Below are 23,860 nucleotides of genomic sequence, written 5' to 3'. Positions count from 1 at the left end.
AACCCCTAAATCCCTCAATCACTATATACAGTAGAGCAGGGACTATAGTGGCCTTTATAGCTAACTAAGTTAACTGTTTGAACTGTCGATCACTACTTTTTACCCCACTCTGGTCACATAACTCCTCCTCCACCGCGCTGTGCCTGTGCCATCTTTGTTATTAGTCCCTGCTGTTGGGTAGCGACAGCCTATGGCGACAGCGGATCGCTGTGACAGCAAATCCCATAATGCTTTGCGAGGAGAGCTCTCTGCACAAAACATTCTGGAATATATCTGCCTCTTTTGAGGCCTTTCTTTTCTTCTCATACACTTCGTAAACACTTTTTCTCTTACGGCCCTCTGCCATTTTCAAAGCGCCGCGGTGAGAAAGGTGACCATCAATGACTGTCCGAAACCGTAGCTCACCACACATATATGCCTGAAAGTGCGCATGTGCAGAAAAAGATAGCTAAAGGGATGAGCACATAGGACAGCCTGGCGTAAACATATCACCAGAATGATTGACAATTAGGAGGACCACTTATTTAGATGATCCACCTGCAAATAAAAGATTGTCCTCTATACCAAATGAGACATCTGTTAATCATGCACTCTTGATATTTGGTAGAGCAGCAAGCCATTGCTGAAAAAGTTTTCTGCAAAACATGTAAGAAACACAGCAAACATGGGAGAAGGTACGTTCTTTGAACAAGATTCCTGATGCAGAAAACAAACCCAGCACTGTCTCAATTGTGAAGCATGGTGGTGGATTAAAAAAAGACCAATAAATCGAAAGGCTGATATTTTGGGCCAATTATGCATTTTTTTCTTGAGGCGGCATCAGCAGATACATGCATGCATTTGAAGACTAATTTGAGCATCCAGCAGCCATTTCTTGAGATTACATTAATTATACATGCATTGCCGCTCCCATCATTAGTAATCCATTGTAAATGTTATGATAGATTTTTTGTTTAAATTTAGACTTGTACAACATTTATTTCTATTTTCTCATTTCTGTTATGTAAAGAATTTGTATCGGCTTTAAAAATTCTTAATCTGTCAATTTCTGGAGGATGCATCATTGTGCTTTGTTCAGGCTTTTTATAAGAAGGAACAAAGGAGCTGCTCAGAGTTAATGACAACATGAATGATTTAGGTTAATGCATATTTATACATAGATATAGTCCAATCCTGCCACCACATTATGGGAAATATTATTTACTTTACATGTTTTTCAGATTAATCTTTTTATTTAACCTCCTCTACCCTGTTTATGTGACTTAGGCACTTCAGTCTCATTCGATGACTGTAATCAGAAGCAGGTAAAGATAATGAAGAGATTCATGTTCATTGGTTATATGCACAGTTGGGGACTACATCCGTAGTGAAAGAGTTAATTTAAAAAGAGACATGACTGATTGTGTCTTAGTTCAGGATGTTTTTGTTTCAGAGCCCTGGAACAGTAAGAAGCAAACTGCAGCTGTCAGGTTTAGAATTACGGTACAAGATAAATTAATAAGAATATAATTCAGTTTGGAAAAAAGTGGCTCTATGCCCCCTCTCATTTTTTTTTCTTTTTTTTTTCCTATCTGGGATTAATTAATTATATATACATGACAGAGATAATCCAAGTAAATACAAAAAAAGTTACCAAGCCATTTATTTCAATAGAGCAAAAAAGCAATCCAAAGCAGCTGTGATCTGCTTTCCTCTTTTAGCCATAAATGTAGCTCAATTGACCAAAGATGTTGCTACAACTTACTGACCAAACCCAGGATTGAATGCTGCCAGACAAGGAGAATCTGGATATCATTTCATGAGACCTTATTTAATAACAAGTATGTCAAGAAATCTCATTTAAGTCACTGTCACACCTTGAAGATTTAGACAGTGTATGCCTGACGTATGAAAAATCTGTAAAAAAAAAAAAACGCTGGCATATGTTGGATAAGTTACGGGTATGTTTTGTATAGGTTATGAGCATGCGGAAGCCTGGTGTCACACTTCGATATACGGCAGGTATGTTTCAACATACTTGCTGTATGCCTTGATGTATGCCAGCATATGCTCATACGCATAGGTGTCAAGTAACAAAGTACAAATACTTTTTTACTGTACTTAAGCACACTTTTTTAGGTATCTATATTTTACTCCATTACTTATTTTCCCTTCTACTTCTGACTTCTACGTATCTGTACTTCTATTCATTGCAGTTTTAAAACAAATGTTACAGTACTTGTTACTCTTGGCTTCAGTTTAATGTTTATAAATATTTATTTCACATCATGTGCGCCATCCAATGCAGATCATTGGCACCATCCACATCTAGTGGAAACTAGTGTAATTGGATGAGTCATATAACGCAAACACTGATTGGTTAGCTATTTGTGTTGATGCCAAAGGAAATCATCAGAAGCAAGCAGGAGTTCTTCAAACTGCGAATAGTCTATGCCATGCTACAATGTCAGATTCAGAAAGAGATGACGAAATGTCTGAAAGGTCGGACACAGGTGAGAGCGTATATTCTTTTTTTTTCCGGCAGGCAGTAAGCAGCAGCTAGGTATGTACCGAAATCAAAGAAATCTTTTTATGCAGGCCAGGCGCCTCCGGGCGCATTGCTGCCCCCCTCAGGACACTGGCTTGTGACATTTCATGGGCAGTACACTGCCGTGCATTATGGATAAGTTAGGCTGTCACTGGACATACGTTTTACACTCATTATGAATACGCTATGTATACACTCAAAATTGCAAAAATACATAGCGTTTGCCAGCGTTTTAGGAGATTCTGGGATGTCAGGCATACGCTGGCTAAATCGTCAAGGTGTGACAGGGGCTTAAGCAACACGCCCCAACCTAAAGATCAAGCACATAAGTGAAAAAAGGGAATGACACAGGTAGGTCTTTCACCCTTTACAGACTGTGAGAGATATTATCTAAAAAGAAAAACATGGACCTAGTGTACCATTTTTGGGTCAAAAAATATGGGATATGTTCTAATTGTAGATTTTTGTCAACGCATGGACTACCTCTAGTTTAGTATGAACAGTCTTTAGTTGCATTCTAAGGCAGACATGTTGCGTTTTTTTCGTTCTTTCTTTTTTTTAATTATTGGTTCAATTAACCATCACTGATGCAATAATGATTTCTGCTCTGCTCCAAAAGTTGTTGAAGATTGTCTGGCCATCATTTTTTGACCTTAAGCTGAAGCACGGTTTGGCTCTGCAGCAGGACAATTATCCAATCACTCTGGCAAGTTCAGCATGGTAAGCAAGTTCAGTGACTTGAAAATACAGTGTATTGTTGAGTGACTCAGTGTTCACACTTTATCTGATAGTGACACTGTGGCATGACCTCAACCACACTGTTCACACTTGGTGATTTGCTTAATGGATGAGGGTAAGGCACTTTTTGTTCTTGCTACTTTTTGAGTCACACTGGGACAACTTTCTTTTATTAAAATAGTAAAACCTGAGTTGTACTTTTCCATCTGGGTGTTGGCTTTAGTCATAATAATTCTTGTCAAAACAACACTAATTCAGAGTTAATAGGTCAGATGATACTCAGACAGTCATAAGGACTAAGCTTGTTTAAACTTAATTGTGAATTTTTAGCATCGGTGGGCGAAAACACTTACCTTGATGTTATTTTAAACAGAAATGTTTTAAAGCATTTATTCTAACTACAAAGAAAAACAGCAAACATCTTCAGATAGAAGAAAAGAATACAGCTGACAATGAAATGCTAATGTGATGTGATGGTACAAATACATAAGTTCTATGTCAGTTTATCTACTTTAAATCAATACTTTTGATTTTTTGTTACTTTTATTTCTTAAGACTTAACTTTGGTTAAGACAAAAATACTATGGCACCACATTCTGCATCTTTTAACTTTTTGTCATTTATAACACAAAAGCTGTGTACTACCAGAATACTAATGTGGTTTAAGCTCGTCATACAGTGTTTGGTGAAGAATTATGAATAAAAGATTGAAACTTCACGGTTTATTATGCAGATTTTAAAAGCAACAGCTGCTGACCTCTCTTTCATTTACTTTCTGGATGTCAAAAAGTCTAGTGCTTTTTTCACCCTGCAGATTTGTGCCTCAGAAATGATGTGTCTCAGCCATAGTTATATTGTATTTTTTTCAGATGTGAATATTTCACTGGAATAAGGATTGGCGCAGTTTGATTTTATTCTTCAGTTGGGAACAACTACCTCTATGGTCAAGGTTAAGCACTAAAACTAACCTCCTCATACTCTATACAACACTAGCTTGACCTAAAATATTGCAAACCAACTTCCATGTAACAAGTGTGCAACGTAAGGAATAAAAGGAAGATGGAGGGAGTTAGGGACACTATGCTGTCCACCCCTCCTGTAATGTTCCTTTACAGGCTCTGTCAGTTGTTCTCTGTCCTCTCTTAATGTTCAGTTTAATCTCATAAACTTGTCAAGTATTTAAGTTCAGTTATAATCTCTTAGTTCCAGTTTGACCACATACAGACTGTTTGCTTCCCTTTACATTAATATGTGCCACACAGATTATATTTCACCACCAGTACATTCCATGCCCATAGAGTCTCTTCTCCATCATTCATGACTCCAGACATTTATGGATTTGAGTTTGCACCTGATTTTAAAATGTGATAAATATTGATGCAAAATAAGTTTTGGTTTTGATAAATAGCTTTGTTGGAGGCAAAGAAAACATTTACATCTCGTCCTATAAATCTGTATGTTTAGGTCATCAGCATGTGTTGTACAAATTCATGAAAGCAAACACCCAATAAGGTTTGTTGATGCTTTTCAGCTAATTTCAGACACAGTTTTATTTATTTACATTTATTTTATACATGCAAAAATCAAACCCTTTAAGACTGACTACTAAATAGTTCAGTTCTTAATTTTGTGTTATATTTTTCTTGTTAACTTTCTTTCCTTTTTTGTTTTTATTGATCTTAGACCGCACATTTTAAAATTATGGTTAATGTTTTTACTGATTCATAACCTTTTCCTACATACAGAATTGTTTTGTCAATGTTTGCAAACCAAAAAAAATGAAAATTTGAGTCATGTGTTTTTAAAAAAATCCTCAATAAGACCCATTCACACTTTTTTTTTTATAGTTTGCATTAATATTCACGGATGTCATTTTTATATACTCACATTACAACCGAAAGTTTAATGTATTTCATTATTATGGAACATTTCACTGAACCATGTTCAGCATATCCTCTAAAATTTGAGTAAAAAGAAAGAAAACCATAAGAAAATCTGTAATTTGTCTCAAACCATGTAGGGGACACATCAAATGAGAAAAAAGGTGTTCCCATCAAAATGCTATCTAAAGGTAAAGATAACTTTAAACACAGCAACCAACTCTAAATAATAGTGGTAGCAGGTTATACTTAAAGCAATGCTATGTAGCTTTAGACACCTGGAGTGCTAGTCTCCCTCAATGGGTCCAACTTATTCGAAAAAATCAGTACAATTCAGCCAATGCTTAAGTTCTTCAAGGGGCTCCATCATAAGTGCTGTATGAATAGTGCTGGCAGTAAGAAAGGAGGTAGCAAATGGAGTCTGTATGTTTCCTGCCATAGCTCTTTTAGTACAGTGACCTCACAACGTTCCCATCTGGCACTAAGGAGCTAAAAGGAAGTACACAATTCTTTGTGTGATGTCACGTACAGACTGGCAAACACAGAGTTGAACAAAGACACATATTTCTTCACATCTACTATGCATTACATATAGCAATGTTTGTATCTTTATATACTTGGGGTTTTATAATAAAAGGCAATCAGCTGTGAGCTGATTTTAAGTAACTTGAGTTTTTTGTAGTTCTCCTTTTAAAAGTGACAGGATTTGACAAGCATCATCCATTTAGCTTACCGTCTCACAACGGCATCTACGTAGAGCGGCTAAGCGGCTATTTGGGTTCAGCACAGCAGTCTGGAGTGCCTTTCCTACCCCAGATAGTTTCCTACTGTCAACCATGTGTAAAGTTAAGGAATAGGAGCTAAGAACAGGCGGTAGGAGCCACAATTTTCCAAATTGAGAAGTAATGGAGTTAGTCGAAAAGACAAGAAAACATTCACCACTCTAGACTAAATTCTACATCTGAGAACCAAAAACATGTCTAATCAGGTACTAACAAAAACTTCTATGTTTAAGGGCGGACCGTGTGGGTCACATGGCTCATTCAGTAACATATCCAACCATCAAGTTACATAGGCAAGTTTTGGAGAAGTCTTTTGAAGAAGAGTGCAGAAAATTTGTGAATATATCTCAAATTAGCCTAATACTTTGATGAAAAAGTTATGTCGGGTTTTTTTTAGGGCTGTTTCCATCATTTTCTATTCCAATAAATTATTCTGAGCTGGTGGTTGTAGCACAATGAATTATTGAACAAACCCCCCCCCCCCCCCCAAAAAAAAAAAAAAAAAAAAAAAAAACTGAAAGAAAAATAAAGACTAGAAAGACACTTTGATAAAGGTACGGTGTAATATATATGTTCTGGTAGATTTTATAACAAGTTTTTATAATTTATTGGCTTTAAAAAAATCTTTAAAATATCTTAATTAGGAGTAAATTTGTTTTATAATGGATTTAATTTCTTCAATATTCTTGTTGTATTTACCCCAATATCTAAGTGTCAGTTCGTTCACCAAGAAGAGCTTTAATGAAACATTTTCATTAAGCCTGTGCTGCTGAAAAAGAAAAGCCCAAAAGAAATTTTGAAATGCCAGTTATCATTGCTGCCTGTTGATTAATGTCATAATGTTTAAATTTGTCTGCAGCTGTTTGGCATTTTCAAATGTCTTACTGGGGAGTTCAGTTTGGTGAGGGAATAAACAGACTAAATGCAGCATGACCCCATCAGACTGTTTTACAGTGGGCCGCTGTCGCATGATGGATGGATGATGACACCTGCAGATGTTAGCCCCAAAGCCCTCTGGACCTCCGCGACACAGCAAGCTGTGGCTTCGGCATCATCTCCTCTGACAGTACCTGGAGACTACTAGAGCACATCGTGACATTTCCATCTGGGACGGAGCCCATCAGAACGGTGTCAAACGCTGTGTAACCCACCTATTCAAGCCCCAACGCTTATTTTCCGTTCTCTGTATTCATGAGCATCCTTCTCTGCCGGCTCCACAGAGGTCACCCTTCTGCCAGCATGCTGTGGGCCTCACATTATCAAAACCTCTCAATGGCAGGACTCTCTCTGTATCTCCCCATCTCTCCCTTTATTTCTCTCATCTTTGAATCCTCCCTTCCTCTTTTCATCTCCATTCTCTCCATGATGATACCCCTGCCATGTTGTCATGGCAACAATCGGGCCCTGATTGCTTGGTTGCTTGGCAACTGACATCACCTATAAGAGGAACATGAAGATACAAAGCCAGAGACAAACAAGTCACACTAAACACCAGTGCTAGTGTTTTACTGTGTTAAGTGTGAGCAAGTTTGGATTTTTCTTTATGCTGACGTCAGCTGACGTTGCGTCGCTCATCACAATTTTTAGTATTTTTAGATTTCAAGCCACAGATGGCTACTGAATGAAAAGCAAAGGATTTTAAAGCGAATCATAGTGTTGTCTGGCAGTCTTTTGGCTCCTGTGAATAAAGAATTGGTGCAATATTTCAGTCACATGTATCCTGTTAACTATGAGAATGCAGACTATGTCTCTGGTGAACGTAAACCAGGTAAGTCCTAAAGCAGCGTAAACCTGCACTCAGGTAGTGAATCATTTGCGTCAATGACACTAGCAACTGAAACGTGACAACATCTCTGAGCAAGGTTGTCATGAGCTCCTGAGCTGTAGTTTAACAGAGGGCCACAAGGTGTCATTGTGTGCTGCATTGATAAAAAAAATGAGCCCTGCTTTATTTTATGAAAATCTGATCCTGTTTGCAAAGGTAATACTAGTGCTTTTCACATCAAGCATAAAGCAAAATTGTCTCTCTACTTTTTTGGCCCTTTTTTACTTTAGTCATCCTTGAAGGTCCTTACAACTGATACAACATGCCAAATAGCACATAATCCGGAGACCTGCACTGTTTTTAGGGGAGAGGAAGAGCACTAGGTCAAAGAGCCAATATAAAAATGTTACAAAAATCTTCCAAAAACTCCAGTTTGTGATCATTTTTTGTTGATACAACAAAAGCAACAGTTTGTTGTGTTTCTTGTCATGCAGGCACATATGTACGCCATTACCCGCATCACTCTATGTGGGGCGACAAAGTCACCAGAGTAAACTGTAGGTGATGGATCTAATGTGTCACCTGTCATATGGATAGTTTCAGACAGCGCAGCTCTGCTGACAGCCAAAACATTTGAGAAGACCCTCTGTTGACTCTTTTTTTAACATACGGTCTAGAAGGAGGAACATTGTGCTCCACTGCTGTTTCACAGTTGACAGTAATGATACACAATTTCTGTTCACTGTTCATTTCAAAACACATTCGGTGGATTGTAAAAGCAGTCACCTTCATTGAACTTTTTTGTGCTTTTCACAGGGAGGGAAAGGAAAACTTTTCAGGCCTACCACAAATATTCATTTGGATTTAGGTCTGGACTTTGACTAACCTGCCATATACTTTATAATACTCTGTAGCCTTAAACTGTCAAGTTAAGTTGATAATGTCTAGAACTCAGGTTTAGTAAATCATAAATGCTACTCCATCCATCCATCCATCCATCCATCCATCCATCCATCCATCCATCCATCCATCCATCCATAATCATGTTTTTATGCACTGGCACAGACTCATCTGTTGGCAGATGCTGTATAATTTTATGATTTGTTCAAATCAGAATCAATCCCAATTAGAATTTGGAAGTATAAACAACAGTTTAGGGATATTAAAGAACATCACCAATAAATTCAGAATAAAAAGCCTCCTGCCATGTTGCTTTGTTTGATTTTACTAAACGGTCTTAAGTCTTTTACAGCCTGTAACTGGTCTTCTTCCATTATTCCTTCTAATCTAGATCTATATATCTTATAAGACAAAAAGTAGAATTTTGATCTATTCTGACCAAACCAGTGTGGCAAATTAAAAATGTTATTTGGCTTGTATTTATTGTAATGCTTAGATTTATATGCAAAGGATTGAAAAGTCTCTGTGACTCACTTGTGTCCTGACCAGTGTGTACCTGGCCTCCATATAGTTCATCCCATTGATTTTCAACCAGTGTGCCACGGCACAGTAGTGTGCCAAGAGAGATCGTCAGGTGTGCCATGGGAAATTATCTAATATCACCTTATTAAATATTGTCGGGTGTCTGTGTTGTAATTATACATGCCTGTAAAGACAACAGAGAGGCAGTGACAGTTTGGTTCTCAGCAAGATGAACAAGTGACGGTGATGAAGAAGTTTTTGAGAAGGGAAAATGCGAATGCCGAACAGGGCCCCGGACAAAATTCTGCCCCAGATCAAAGTCCTAGTTTGAGTGGTTGACAAAAGAAAAAAGACAAGAAGATGAGCGCAAGGCAATATAGCAAAAGTTATCTTTCATTTGGGTTTACACTCACCGAGGATGCAACAGCACTGACGCCGCTGTGCTTGGTGTGTGGTGTGAAGCTAACCAATAGCGCCATGGTTCCAAGCAAGCTTAAACACCATCTCCAAACGAAACACTGTTCATACCAAGCAGATGGACTATTTTGTATACATACAAACAATGAGAAACTTTTTTGGGAAAAACTACAAAGGTAAACAAGAGAGCATTCAAAGCTAGCCACCTTGTTGCTGAATTTGCAGGTAAATAAAAAAGTCCCACACTGTGGCAGAAAGATTAATACTGCCAACTTGATGATGTGCGCATTGTGAACTTTGTGAAGTCGTGACCTTTGATATGTCGCTTATTTACGTCTTTGTGTGAAGAAATGGGAGAGGAACATAAAATCTTATTGCTCTACATGAAAGTCCCGCTCACCAAGAAACTGCAAGATGGCAACACTGCTGCAATGTTCGAGGTGATTGGCACACATTTGAAAACTCTTGAGGAGAAGTTGTTATTTTATTTCTTTTCAGCTTTTAACTTTGACATGGTTAGGAACTCTTAAAGCTCAAAGATTTTCCGAGTATTCAACATAAATTTAGCATTTAGAAGCAAAATATACCATTAAAGGAAAATGAAACACTGATTGGGTTGTGCACATTTCGTCAAATAAAATCCCCAAACAAGCCCCCTCATTGGTTCATATTCCTGCTATGATGACTGGTAATATAAGCTGTAATATAAGCTGAAACATAAAACTTATAAATCAAGCATACAGGAAGCCCTTTGCATTCTTTCTTCTGCAAATCTTAGTAAGTGAAACTTGAATAGGAACATTTGTGTGGGAAAAGACGCCTTTCTGACTCAGTCACCACCAACGTGATAAACTTATCTGGTGTTTATTGCTTCTACAGCATTCTTAACAATGATGTTCCTTGAATTTTACACCTTTGGTGTCGCAGCAGCGACACAATAATGTTCAAACAAGGTTGCAGTTATAATGCACAACAGCACAAAAGCCACTTGTGTAGGAGCAGGGTGGCGTTTGTGTGGATTCTGTCTGATCATGTAGGTGTGCCTTTCTTTTTGAGAAAGATGTGGAACGTGTGGGCGAGTGCTGCAAAAAGCAGTTAAAGAAGTCATTTGCAACATCAGTAATTTCCAATGTTTCTTCAAAAAATAGTGGTAATTTTAAAGGTAATCTGGTGACAGAAAAAGCAAGAGAGAAATTCAGAATGCCATAGAAAAGTAATTATACCCTTTGAGCTTTTTCCTAGTTCATCACATTACATGAATCTTCAGGCTCTTGATTGGGATTTTATGCAATAAACCATCATTGAACCACACACCCTTTGATATATATTTTTATATTAAGATTTAAAAAAAATAATCATCAGTGATCTTGGTGTTTTGGTTTTCTTCCATGTGATCAGTTCTGCTATTAGAATTTTGGAAATCTTGCATATTAGTAGTTGTGTCCCTTTTTTGGTATGTAGATCATTTTGTGTCTTATCAGCTCTTTGTGTATTATCTGTGTTGGTTAGTCTACTCTTTCAGTTTCACTGTTGTTCCACATTCCCTGTTATTAGGCTCGCTGGATTCATCATTATTCTCTTCCATTGCTTCAGCATTAAGGCTCCTTGTTTGTAACTCCTCTCCTGCTTGATTCTTCAGCTTCATGTCCCTGTCCCTTGTTGCCCACATTGTAAGTCTTAATATTCATAATTAAAAACTCATCATTACACCTCATTGCCTTTTGGTTTACTTGCAGGTCCAACAACAAAAAATAAATGAATCCGGCACAGAGTTGCTCTGGTCAAACGACACAAAAACTGAACTTCAATGTCCTGCATGCAAAAAATGCACATTACCCCCACTATAAAGCATTTTGGTTTAAAGCTAGAGACTGTACTTTACATTGCGTTAGCTAATCCTGCCACCAAAGCCTTTTTTCGAATCTTTGAATGGATTTGTGCTGCCTCTTTTCTATGATTATGCATGAAAACTAGTAAAATAGATCTATCATAGCTGCTTCAAATCTAAAATATTTTCTGTTTCATATTAGCAGCTTGGTTAGGATCTGTTGTCAAGTTTTTATCTTCATAGTGAATCCATTAAGACTTGAATGATGTGGGATCAAGTGTTTTCTGATTCCTTGTTCTTTGTCTTCTGTTATGTCATTGATCCCGTTGTTTTTTTTTTGTAAGGTGGCTGTTTTTATCGATGTTTTGCTACTGTACTCTGCTTAAAAATGCAAAATTCTTTGTGGCTTTTGTCATGATCTGGCCTGTTTGCTCTCCCTTAATTAGTAATACCCAGAGATGGCAAAAGTACTTACTTTCCGTACTTGAGTAAAAGTACAGATACTTGTGTTAAAAAATACTCTGGTAAAAGTGGAAGTACTGATTAAATTTCTTTACTTAAGTAAAAGTAACAAAGTACAGGCTTGTAAATTTACTAAAGTATAAAAGTAAAAGTAGAAACCACTTTTTTCATGCCGTTGCCTACATTTTAAATGGATATCTGCCAATAGGACTAGATCTCCGTTGAGTTCATTTTCAATCATCTCGTCGTCCATACTACTATGCTAACGCCACCGCCACCAAGCTGCAATGATTTGCCGCGAATGAATACCGCCGAATCTGTAGATTCATCTTGTAGTGGTTCGTCAAATGCAACGTAGATTCCCATCCAATTAGATTGAATTTGGTATTGATGACGTGAAAAATAATAACGGTAACTCCATTGAAATGATTCAAAACTAAAATAACGAGCCAATTTTTAAAAATGTAAGGAGTAGAAAGTACAGATATTTGTGTAAAAATGTAAGTTGTAGAAGTAAAAAGTCGCCATAAAAATAAGTAGTAAAGTAAAGTAAAAATATCAGAAAAATCTACTTGAGTACAGTAACGAAGTATTATTACTTTGTTACTTCCCATCTCTGGTAATACCTTTCACCTGTTGTTTTCCCTCCCTGCCTCAATTATAATTTATGCCTCTAGACTGTTTCCTCTTAGTTATATTCAGTTCAGCCTCGGCATTCAGTGCCAGATCATTACTTGTCTTTCTGTTAGTCCGGCTGTTCAGTTTTTGCCTTGGTTCATGTTCTGGATCCTGGCAGCCAGTGGAAAGAGGGTTTTTGTGTTTGTCTTGTCTCCTGATCGTCCACTGTTCCTCCTCTGCGGAGTCCTCTGGGTTTTTGGCTCTATATGTGGGGAGGTTCAGTTTTTATCTCAGTAAGCCTGGCTCCAGGGAGGAGACCAGTTTAAAGTCCTGCATCAAGTTCTGGTTCCACGTCCTGTCTCGACTACCCTCTTCCACTGAGCCTGCTCATCTGCACCTGATCCTGTCTGCTCCTGTGCGTGACCGTCTGGTCATGCTTCAGAGCTCTGTCAGATTCTGAACCCTCCAGTCCCGGAGCTCTGTTATTGCCTGGAAGCCTGGATCCTCCTACCTGTTCTGTTCCTGCCTGTTCTGCAACCTGTTCCGTCCTTTCCTGCCTGATCTGTATCCCTGATCAGGATCAGCTTCCTGCAACTTCTCTGGAGCTGCAGCACTGGGACACTCTGGGTGACGCGAGCCACGTCAGCTGTCAGCCCATCAGCTGGATTGCACCCCTCTCAAGGGGTATGGACTGAACTGCTAAACCAGGTAAGTGACTGACTGAGAACATCATCTTCAGTCAGATGATCGTGGTCACTTACCTGTTAATTTGTTACCTGGCTAAATTTGTTGAGTAAAAAAAAAAAAGTCACAATTCAGAATGATCCTGGCACAAATTCCATGGATTTATGTGTGTGCATGTAAATTAGATTTTGTATTGTTTTTCAAAATTGTAAAAATAAATATTTAAGAATTTTCTCTTTGTGCAGATAAATATTTGTGTGTTTAAAAAATAATTACTCCAGTGAGGATTTTTTTACAATTCAAATTACATTTTTTTCACACTAAACTTTCTAATTAACAAACGCAACTTATGAATACGTGAGATCAGCCCCCATAATGCCCCGTATCCACTCTAAGCGAGTTTCATTTAATACCCAACCAGAAAGCGACAAGAAAATGGGGGGAATTCAGTGTTGATACATAGAAAACTCACACTTTTCAGATTTTACATTGAACAGCATATTTTTTTCCCTTTCTTTACTGATTTTTAGATTTTTTTTTTTAGGGTTATTGGGGTTTGAGGTCGCATGTGGGCTAAATGTAAAGGGTCAGTAGGCGTTCATTCGTCTGTATGCATAGAGTATATGCCCTCATAACAGTTTTCTGCTGTCCAAAAAAAGCTCTAATGCCAATAAGCTTACTTTGGGTGTATTCCTTCCACCTCTCACTCTGCCCCGAGTACCTCGGCAGGATCATTGTCTCTGTGTGTTCATGAAAGGGCCTGATGGATGCTTGTGCCCTTGAATGGGGATCATTTGAGTTCACCACTGGATTACTAATCCTAAACCACCACACATTGTACATGTACAGTTGCACACTCCGTTGAAGGCTGATTGTAGGGTTTTAGCTTCTTTCCATGTTGGAATCTCTAAAATGCAGCAGCTATAAGCTTCCACATCTTCACATGCACACAATTGTTCATTCAGAAGAAATAAATATTCATATTAGTTGACTGGTAGTAGAAGATAAAGACACAGGCAATGGACCAAAATCTACCCAATGCAGAAGAATGTAGCCATACATGAAGCCAGTAAGATGCACACAAGGCTGCTGACTTTGCCTACATCTTGACAAATGTATAATTCATAAGAAGAAGCACTAACTGCAGTAGCCTGAAAAGTGCTGAAGAGGAGGGCAGAAGGTAAGCTATTGAGTGGAAAGAAGGGAAGAAGAGAGTGAGGAGGGAAAAAGAGGTAAAATTAGATAAAAAAGGAAGAGTCTGGAAGAGACGACAGAGGGAGGGATTAAGGAGGTGAAGGAGGCAGAGAGGACAAAATCTTTTTCTACAGGAATTGGAAATGTGAGAGCCGAACACTGGAATGAAGGTGACAACGAGGAAGGCAGTGATAATATAAGGGAAATAAGCAAAGCAGGGCTGAACATTTAAAGATGTTAAAACAAACTCCATAACCCTGTTCTCTTACAAACTCGGTTTCTTTCCTGGCAGTTTTGCTTTTTTCCAGAAACAGGGATAAGATCCGATTTTGTGTGCTGTATTTGTTATGTCCTCAGTACCATAAAACCGTCCATCTCTGACTCACTGCCAAACAAAGAAAGAAAGTTAAAGATACCGTTAACCTCACAACCAAATATAAATCCGTGACGTCTCCTCAAAGCTGATATGGCCTAATATTCCTGTTCTGTTATGTAATATGACTCCTCTGTGATTCACTGGTGTAATATGATGCAGTTTATTCAGAGGGGAGTTTCAACGATTTGCAAGTGTAGGAAGGAGCAAAAAAATTACATAAACAGGTAAAAAAGTTCTATCTATTGTATATCTACTATACCTCACGTCTCTACTTGCCTTTCAGTGGTGAAAGAGGATTAAATACATATATCTAATTAATTGTAGCTTTTATAATAACTGAGTGAAATAAAAAGATATTTTTACATAATCAAAGTATTTTAATCCTGACTAATGATCCTTTGAGACCCAGTCAATACACAGACAAAACGTAAATATATATATATATATATATATATATATATATATATATATATATATATATATATATATATATATATATATATATATATATATATATATATATATATATAATACGTTTTACATCAGTTTTTATCTCAGTTTAGTGTAAGCTAGAATGCTGTTACCTTTAGGCAGTACTTTATACAATCATACAGAACTAATTTAATTAAAAATATCTTCAGGCAAGTAAATCAAGAGCTTTTAATTTTTAACTATTCTGGGGAGTAAAGTAGTTAAGTAAATACCTTAATATTTTAGGTTTCTTTCATATTTTTATATCTGCAGTCTACAATACATCTCTTTAAACCTGCAGTTTAGTGGAAATGATTGTTTAAACATTTTCCGTGTAATTAGCTGATAGGAGATTAAGTTCAACCAAAAGAAACTCTCTCTAACACAACACTTATTGTGTATAGTAGAAAAAAGCGGCATGGGTTAGCTCTAAAATATGAGGATTTCTCATCCAGGAAAGAGCCTTTGAAAAACGTTGGCATTTTTTTCTTTTTTTCTTTCTTCATCTTGCGAGGATGTGTCATTTAAACACCAATATTTTGTAGATTTTGAATATTGGCCGGTCTGAGCTAATACTCTTCTGTAAAGTTTTTCATCAAAAGCAGTGTTTGCTTTTAGTGTTTCTCCTGTTTTCCCCGCTGTGTCATCATTTTATGCTCCCAATGAATCTGACTGCCCTCTGCAGCCAAAAGCATGACAGAGGGGAGTTCTAGGTATATTAGAGATACAATGGATAACATTCAAATCCATCAAAAACGCTGACTCATGTGTTGAAAATAACATAAAATAAATTTGCTATGAATAAATTGTTCTCATGTGATGTCACATAACTGCCATGTTGGTAGGCAAATTCGCCTCAGAAACAACTGATTAACTATGACAAAAGGGGAGTGTTTATTTTATTTGAATGAAGCTTGCAATGTTTGGAGCATTTTGGGTGAAAGGGTGTTTCAACCATGTGGACAATATGGCAGATTAAATTTTTCCAACATCCCAAAACTCCAAAAATATTAAGGACCACAAAGGCTTAGCAACAATGAATGCAAAGATCAGCCATCACAAATATGGCATGAATATGCTGCCATCAGTTTTAAAAAAAAATGTTTAGTTTCTCTTTTTTTTTTAAGTTTAGTTGTTTTAATCATATAATTTGTTGGAACCTATTCTAGTCATGATTTAGTAAGTCTTTGCAGGGCTTACGTTAACTATGCTATGCTAATTTCTAGTGTTAGTCTTAGTCAGATAACAAACTACAAAAACGATCTAGAATTAACCAAAAATGTCATAAATAGGTGTATTTACCCCTAATTAATAGGTAAATAATATGATTTGCCAATAGAATTATTGTTTTTACTCAAAATACGGCAATGCAATAGGTTTTTTTCTTATTTTAGATGTAAATTGTCTTGTTCCATTGGAAAAGTGACTCACTTACCTTCTCAATTCAGGAACAAATGCACTTATCTTAAGAAGAAAATGACTTAAGACTTCAATTTCTTTAAAGTTAGAGGCCTTTGTCTGACATTTTCATCTCTAACTCATATTTTGTGGATGTGTCATTATCTTATGAGGTGCCCCCAGGGACATAAATCAGAATTAACTTGCATATACACATATTAAATTACACTCTTCCATATAATATACTGAAAACCTCACACAAACACTAGTAAAAAGCTCTCACATAAACTAGTGAAAACATTGACCTCTTATATAATCTACTCAAAAGCTCTCATACAAAGTAGTGAGAACTGTTCATATAAACTGGTGAAAAGCTTTACCTTTCATACACACTACTAGAAAGCTTTCATATACACTATTAAAAAGCTCTCATATACACTACTACAACGCTCTCATATACACTATTAGAAAGCTCTCATAAACACTATTAGAACGCTCTCATAAACACTATTAGAACGCTCTCATATACACTATTAGAACGCTCTCATAAACACTATTAGAACGCTCTCATAAACACTATTAGAACGCTCTCATATACACTATTAGAACGCTCTCATATACACTATTAGAACGCTCTCATATACACTATTAGAACGCTCTCATATACACTATTAGAATGCTCTCATATACACTATTAGAACGCTCTCATAAACACTATTAGAACGCTCTCATATACACTATTAGAACGCTCTCATAAACACTATTAGAACGCTCTCATATACACTATTAGAACGCTCTCATATACACTATTAGAACGCTCTCATATACACTATTAGAACGCTCTCATATACACTACTAGAAAGCTCTCAAACACACTACTGGAAAGCTTTCATACACACTATTAGAAAGCTAACATATATGGTCCCCCTCCTTTAATTTAGGCAAACATTGCTCAAATATCACCGAATCCAGATGGTTTGTTGTTGATGAAGAGAGGAATAAACACAGTTTAAGATTTGCAGCTAAATTAATTTGTTTCCATATTATGGAACTGCTATCAGGCACTTCCCATCATCTTATATCAGTAATAAAAAATTATAAATACAAATTTGGTATTTGGTGACTTGACTTTTATTTCTGTCAGGCTGAAGTGAAAAAACTTGGAAAGAGATGGATTCTCTTGGCGTTTAAAATAACAACACAAAACAGCATAAGAAAACCGCATTTATTTTTTTTATTTTACAATTTTGTAAACAACAGCGGCTGATTAAACTAAATGTCTCAACCTTGTATAATTTTACGACTTTTTATTTAACCAAGAAATGATCCGAAAGGCCTGGGAAATGATCAGATCCGCTTATGTGGCTGCAACGCGCGGCGCGCTCCCGACACAGGTGGAACAGATTTTCACATGGGAACAGAATTTCGCACAACACCGGAAAAGGATCTCTGTTGAAGCAAAAACATAAAAAATAAAGTCGAGTAATGCCCATGCTTCTGTGAGTTGTTTAGCGGATAGCTGAGCATGAATCAATAATTTTATTTGATACAATTTCGGCCGGAGATAGCACAAAATGTACGGAGCTAGCCAGAATGACCTCCGTTTAAAACAACTTCCGGTGTAATGACGGTCCTTCCTGTTTCACTGAAACGCCTTCCGTTTCAACTGAAATCCGCTAATAGCTTTTCAGTAGTGTGTATGAGAGCTTTCTAGTAGCGTGTATGAGAGCGTTCTAATAGTGTTTATGAGAGCGTTCTAATAGTGTTTATGAGAGCGTTCTAATAGTGTTTATGAGAGCGTTCTAATAGTGTTTATGAGAGCGTTCTAGTAGCGTGTATGAGAGCGTTCTAATGGTGTTTATGAGAGCGTTCTAATAGTGTTTATGAGAGCGTTCTAATAGTGTTTATGAGAGCGTTCTAATAGTGTTTATGAGAGCGTTCTAGTAGTGTTTATGAGAGCGTTCTAGTAGTGTATATGAGAGCTTTCTAGTAGCGTGTATGAGAGCGTTCTAATAGTGTTTATGAGAGCGTTCTAATAGTGTTTATGAGAGCGTTCTAATAGTGTTTATGAGAGCGTTCTAGTAGTGTTTATGAGAGCGTTCTAGTAGTGTATATGAGAGCTTTCTAGTAGCGTGTATGAGAGCGTTCTAGTAGTGTATATGAGAGCTTTCTAGTAGCGTGTATGAGAGCGTTCTAATAGTGTATATGAGAGCGTTCTAATAGTGTATATGAGAGCGTTCTAATAGTGTATATGAGAGCGTTGTAGTAGTGTATATGAGAGCTTTTTAATAGTGTATATGAAAGCTTTCTAGTAGTGTGTATGAAAGGTAAAGCTTTTCACCAGTTTATATGAACAGTTCTCACTACTTTGTATGAGAGCTTTTGAGTAGATTATATAAGAGGTCAATGTTTTCACTAGTTTATGTGAGAGCTTTTTACTAGTGTTTGTGTGAGGTTTTCAGTATATTATATGGAAGAGTGTAATTTAATATGTGTATATGCAAGTTAATTCTGATTTATGTCCCTGGGGGCACCTCATATTATCTTGTTGGTGAAGTCTACTGACATATTTTATTTTTCTTTGTCTGGTAGCCATGATGATATTGGTTGCCTGGCCTTGCCTAGCACTGTGCTTGCCCACCAAAATTTCAGTTAAATGATGTGGATCTCCTCTGTTAATTTCTTGGAAACTATCTATTCCTAAACCAATAAAAGGAAACATACTAAACTTTAGGTACTTTCCATATTTTTTTGTCTTGTGTATAACTCTGTTTTCATTTTGATTTGCATTCACTTAAGTGATTAAAAAAAGGTCACATTTGAAGGAAGTTTTATTTATTTTGTAGCACCATGACTAGGGGCTGAGCAATATCAGTCATATCAAATACCACCATTGCTAGATAAACGTCAAATGTCCTATTTTTAAAGCCTTTTAGGACTTGCAGGCTTTTTAGCTTGCATTTTAAAGTTAAACATATACAAGGAAGGGACCCACTGCTGCAGTCCAACCATTAGATGTGAAAAGCTACCACTTTTCAGCTTACCCAAGGTCACTTTATGATGCTTAACTGAAAATTAAAAGAGAAACTATCCTTTAAAGACTGGAAGACGGCCATAGAAGGCCATTCTTTCTATATACCTTTTTTTTTTTACTTTTATTACAAAAATCACTGCTTGGCACAATAGTACTTTAATTCATTTGTCACTCACTGGCTCATTGTGCCTTCACCCACACACATGGAGAAACTTTGTGTACAGACCTCCACAGGGGGAAGCAACATTGTTCACATAACCTGTTATACAGTATGTGGGTGTCAGGGAACAGCTCACTCGGGGAGCTGCTCACCCATCAGCTGCTACACGATGGCAAACTACATTCCCTACCTGCAATGCAGCCGCAATCTATAACATTTGAATGGCTCACATGTAAAGTAATATACTAAATAATTACAACAGTGGAATTTGTTTGACTTGAGCATTTGTGAACCTATATATACTAGACCTTCTATGGCGGCTGATATGAACTCCATTTCATGAAGTTAATCCCACACAGGTATTGAAAGTTTTTATGCACTACTGGATGAAAATTAAAACAAAGGACTGCTATAAAGATAGGTTAAAGCATTCCTTTATGTATTTTCTATGTGCTAACTTGCTCTATTATAAACTGACCATCTGTCTCCCAAGTTCTTGGCAAAAGCCTGCTGTTCTTTGCCAGCTTTACAGTAAGTCTTTTCTCACTTTTAACGCGATGCAGGATTCTGGAGCGGCTTTGGTGAAAAATCCACTGCCACCAACTGTGGTCTTTAACTTACTGTCTTTTCTTTCCCCAGTCTGCCTTAGAGAAGTTAAATAAATGATTAACACACACGGGAAAATGTGCATTAAGCCCCGAGGCTTAAAACCTACTATAATTTTTTTAAAGACTTACTGGAGTGTTGTATAACAATGTAGGGTTAACATAGCAGGATCAACAGCATGGATAGTTCTCGGGATGGAAGCTAGCTCAGCAGGTAACAGTTCTATGTAGTATAGTGACTTTTTCTATAATCCATTATGTTAACAGTAATGTTTATTTCAATATATGTGTAAAGAAGTTGTACATAGTTTTAAAGTGAAAAGAAACTATTAAAGTAATGATCTGAAAAGTCTGTGTTGTGTTTTTTTTTTAAGCACCATTTACTCTGATATCAATGAATAATATCAAATTCTTTAACCTCCGATTTACACCTGGGGTCTCACATACCACTTCTGTCAGCATGTTGTGGAATCACCTTTACCTGTAAGCTAAGGTGAATTTTACCAGCTTTGGTGTAGAACACAGTCAATTGGAAATGTTCTACCTGTTTAGTAAATTACTGAAATTATTATTTAGTTTTTTTCTTTTTTGTCATGCTTAGTTTGATTTCACAGACAGTGCTTGTAATCAGTTTTAAAGTTTTGTTACATATTTTAATTTCAGGTCTAGACCAGTCTCTGACCGGGCAAATCTAATATCCATTAACATCAACCATTTTTACTATAACAATGATTGCCTGTTTGGGGTTTTTGTCCATTTAGAACATAAACCTCCTCACTTTTAAGTCTTTTGCCTCTAAGAGGTTTTCTTCCAGGAATGGTCTCCATTTAGCCCCATCTCTCCAGTGAAGATGAGCAACTTTCTTATACATTATGATGAAAATTATCCCCACAGCCCGTTTCACTTTGGGCTGTTCTTTTTAGAGACATAATGCAATATATATACATATATATATATATATATATATATATATATATATATATATATATATATATATATATATATATATATATATATATATATATATATATATATATATATATATATATATATATATATATATTTTTTTTTTTTTTTTTTTTTTTTTTTTTTTTTAATGTAGGCCAAAATGGCTAAAAACATCCATATAATGCTGTACTTACTAATTAGGTGAAGCTTTTTCAGATCTTAGTTTTAAAAATCATAAATTGATGATTTTCCCTCCACTCTATATTTCTGCTCTACCTTGTGTTGTTCTATCACATAAAATTGCAATAAAATCAGCTGATCTTTATATTGTGGGAAAATCTACTAAAACATCAAGGATTGTGGATCAATTTGCAAAGGGTCTTTGTGCACTTATGTAAAACTGTACAGTACGTCTGCCACCTCATCTGAGTGCACCTCTTTATCTATGTTTAACTGACCAATATTCTCTGTTGCCACGGAAACAGAGAGGTTGATAAGCAAATGAGTGTGCCACACTTAAGCACAAATTTATGTAATACATCCGAAAGCACCAGCTGCACTCACGTCTGTGCCACCAGTACCAAATAAGAACAAATGCACGAAAAAACACCCTGTGATGACCACTGCCTTCACACAGCTGTAGGAGCCTCTGTGCTTTTCTTTTTGTGTTTCCGACTTTTTGTCATCACTTCCTGCTGGAAACGGCGCTCAGGTGCAGTTGCTACAGTGCATTGTTCACTTGCTGTTGAATCTGTGGGGATATAACTGTGGACCTAGTTGAGTCTGTCACTCTTTTAACAGCGTCTGACCTCTCAAAGTGTCCGATGTCATACTACATTAAGGCTGCATTAATATCAATCAATGTGTAGGACTGCTTCTCAGGAGCACTGCTGATGCTGAGCACATGTGTATGACATAACACTCCTTTGGTTTGGTAGGGAAGTGCAGCATGGGTTAGCTGTAGGACTGAAGATAAATAGAAAGCAGCAGAAAGCAGATAAGGATGGCATGCAGATTTCAAAATCCAGGAAAGAACTGCTGCAAAATGCTGGCACTTTCTGCTTTTAAAAAAATCCACGCAGGTCAGCCAGCCCCGGTGTATTAACTCCTAAAGCATGACATCGAGTAGGAGATGCAGAGAGAGTGGGAGAGAGGGTCAGGCAGAGATGGGAGATATCAAAGATATTCTGTCCACACACCTCTCAGTTATCTCAGCTTCCATTATTTCCTTGAAATTTCCGAATTCCATTAAAGTAACAAATTCCAAGATGAAATATCCATCTATGCAGATGATGTACCAACATGATTAATTAATTTCTTTCCAGTTGTGGCACCCAACAGTTTCTTCCCCTCACACACACAGAGCACGAGCTTGTGTACGAGACAACAGATAGGCTTACCTTTGTAGTCACAATGCAGAGGCAGTCCATGGTACTTAGAACAAAATATTGGGGTGTATCTCAACCCCCCCAACCCCCCACAACAGAGGGCTGAGACCCCACGCCCCTCTCCCCAGCCTGCCCCACTCCTACGCTCTCACTCTCGTCCTGCCTTTCCCCCCTTTTCTCTCCTTCCGTGAATCTCTTCTTTGACTAACTGATCCAGCGAGGGAAAGAGAGGATGGAGGGCGGGGGGGGACATGAAAAAGGAGGGGGAGGGCCAGAGGGAAACGGAAAGAGAGAGAGAGCAATGAAACGAGTGAAGAGAAGGAGAGAAAAGAGGGGGTCTTTGGAATTTATCAAGAGGGGAGAAAGAACAGAGAGTAATGGGAAGGTGAGGCGTGTATCCGATATCCAAAAGAGCAGGTAGTGGAAAAAGGAAGACAAAAATAGAGGATAAGATGGAGATGGAAAGCAGAGGTGGTGGGGTTGACAGCAACAACAACCAAAAGGAAAGAGGGGTTCGGGGAGTCAAAATGTGGAAAGGAAGGGAAACAGAGAAACAGACAACAGAACAGCAAAGCAGCAGAGGATGAGAGGAAAGAACGAGGGAGGGGGACGGTGAAGGAGAAGGAGAGTGGGTGAGCGCATGTGAGTGTGTGCATTTGAAGACAGAAGGAATTAGACCGAAAGCAAATGTGTTGAGGAGGAGAGTGTGAATTACATATGCATCACAGAAAAAGACACGAAACACTGCAAAAGGGGAACAAATCCCCCTGAAACTTGTGTTTGTATTACCAAGATGAAAACAATGATGAGAGGGAGAGCACACCGAGGTTTATCTGCTTGTTGGGGCACTCTGCAGCTGTTGCCTTAGCAATGCTGCAATATGCCTTCCTCAGACAGTCACATGTGACTCCTCCTCTGTGTAGGTGTTTGCATGCATTTGTCCATTCAATTTGAAAATACTGAATAGAAAAATCACAGAGCATCATAATCTGTTAATCACTGGACCATTAGCATCATCTATAATGAAATGTACAAAACAACGTGACTTTCAGAAACTAGGCCCAGTCTTTTCAATTTTTGTGTATTTTTACCATCTTTCAAACTATTTTGTAAAGTTTCAAGAAATTTGTGCAAAAGTCAAAGCATTTTGAGTCACTCTGCTC

General features: G+C 37.4%; 1 protein-coding gene across 1 annotated transcript in view; it reads right to left on the bottom strand.

Moving 5' to 3' along the window:
- Positions 1-23,296, bottom strand: part of LOC119778422 (disks large homolog 4) — a 114,829-nt gene extending 91,533 nt beyond the window's left edge. Inside the window, exon 1 of the mRNA XM_038277657.1 lies at positions 22,710-23,296. Within this exon, the coding sequence (XP_038133585.1) occupies positions 22,710-22,739 (30 nt within the window). The 5' untranslated portion in view covers positions 22,740-23,296. The remainder of the gene's footprint in view (positions 1-22,709) is intronic.
- Between the last annotated feature and the right edge of the window lie 564 nt (positions 23,297-23,860).

Source organism: Cyprinodon tularosa, unplaced genomic scaffold (assembly GCF_016077235.1).
Source record: "Cyprinodon tularosa strain WSP-4 unplaced genomic scaffold, ASM1607723v1 ctg101, whole genome shotgun sequence".
Classification (NCBI taxonomy): Eukaryota; Metazoa; Chordata; class Actinopteri; order Cyprinodontiformes; family Cyprinodontidae; genus Cyprinodon; species Cyprinodon tularosa.
Note: the sequence above shows the minus strand (reverse complement) of the source record. Positions and strands in the feature narration are given on the sequence as shown.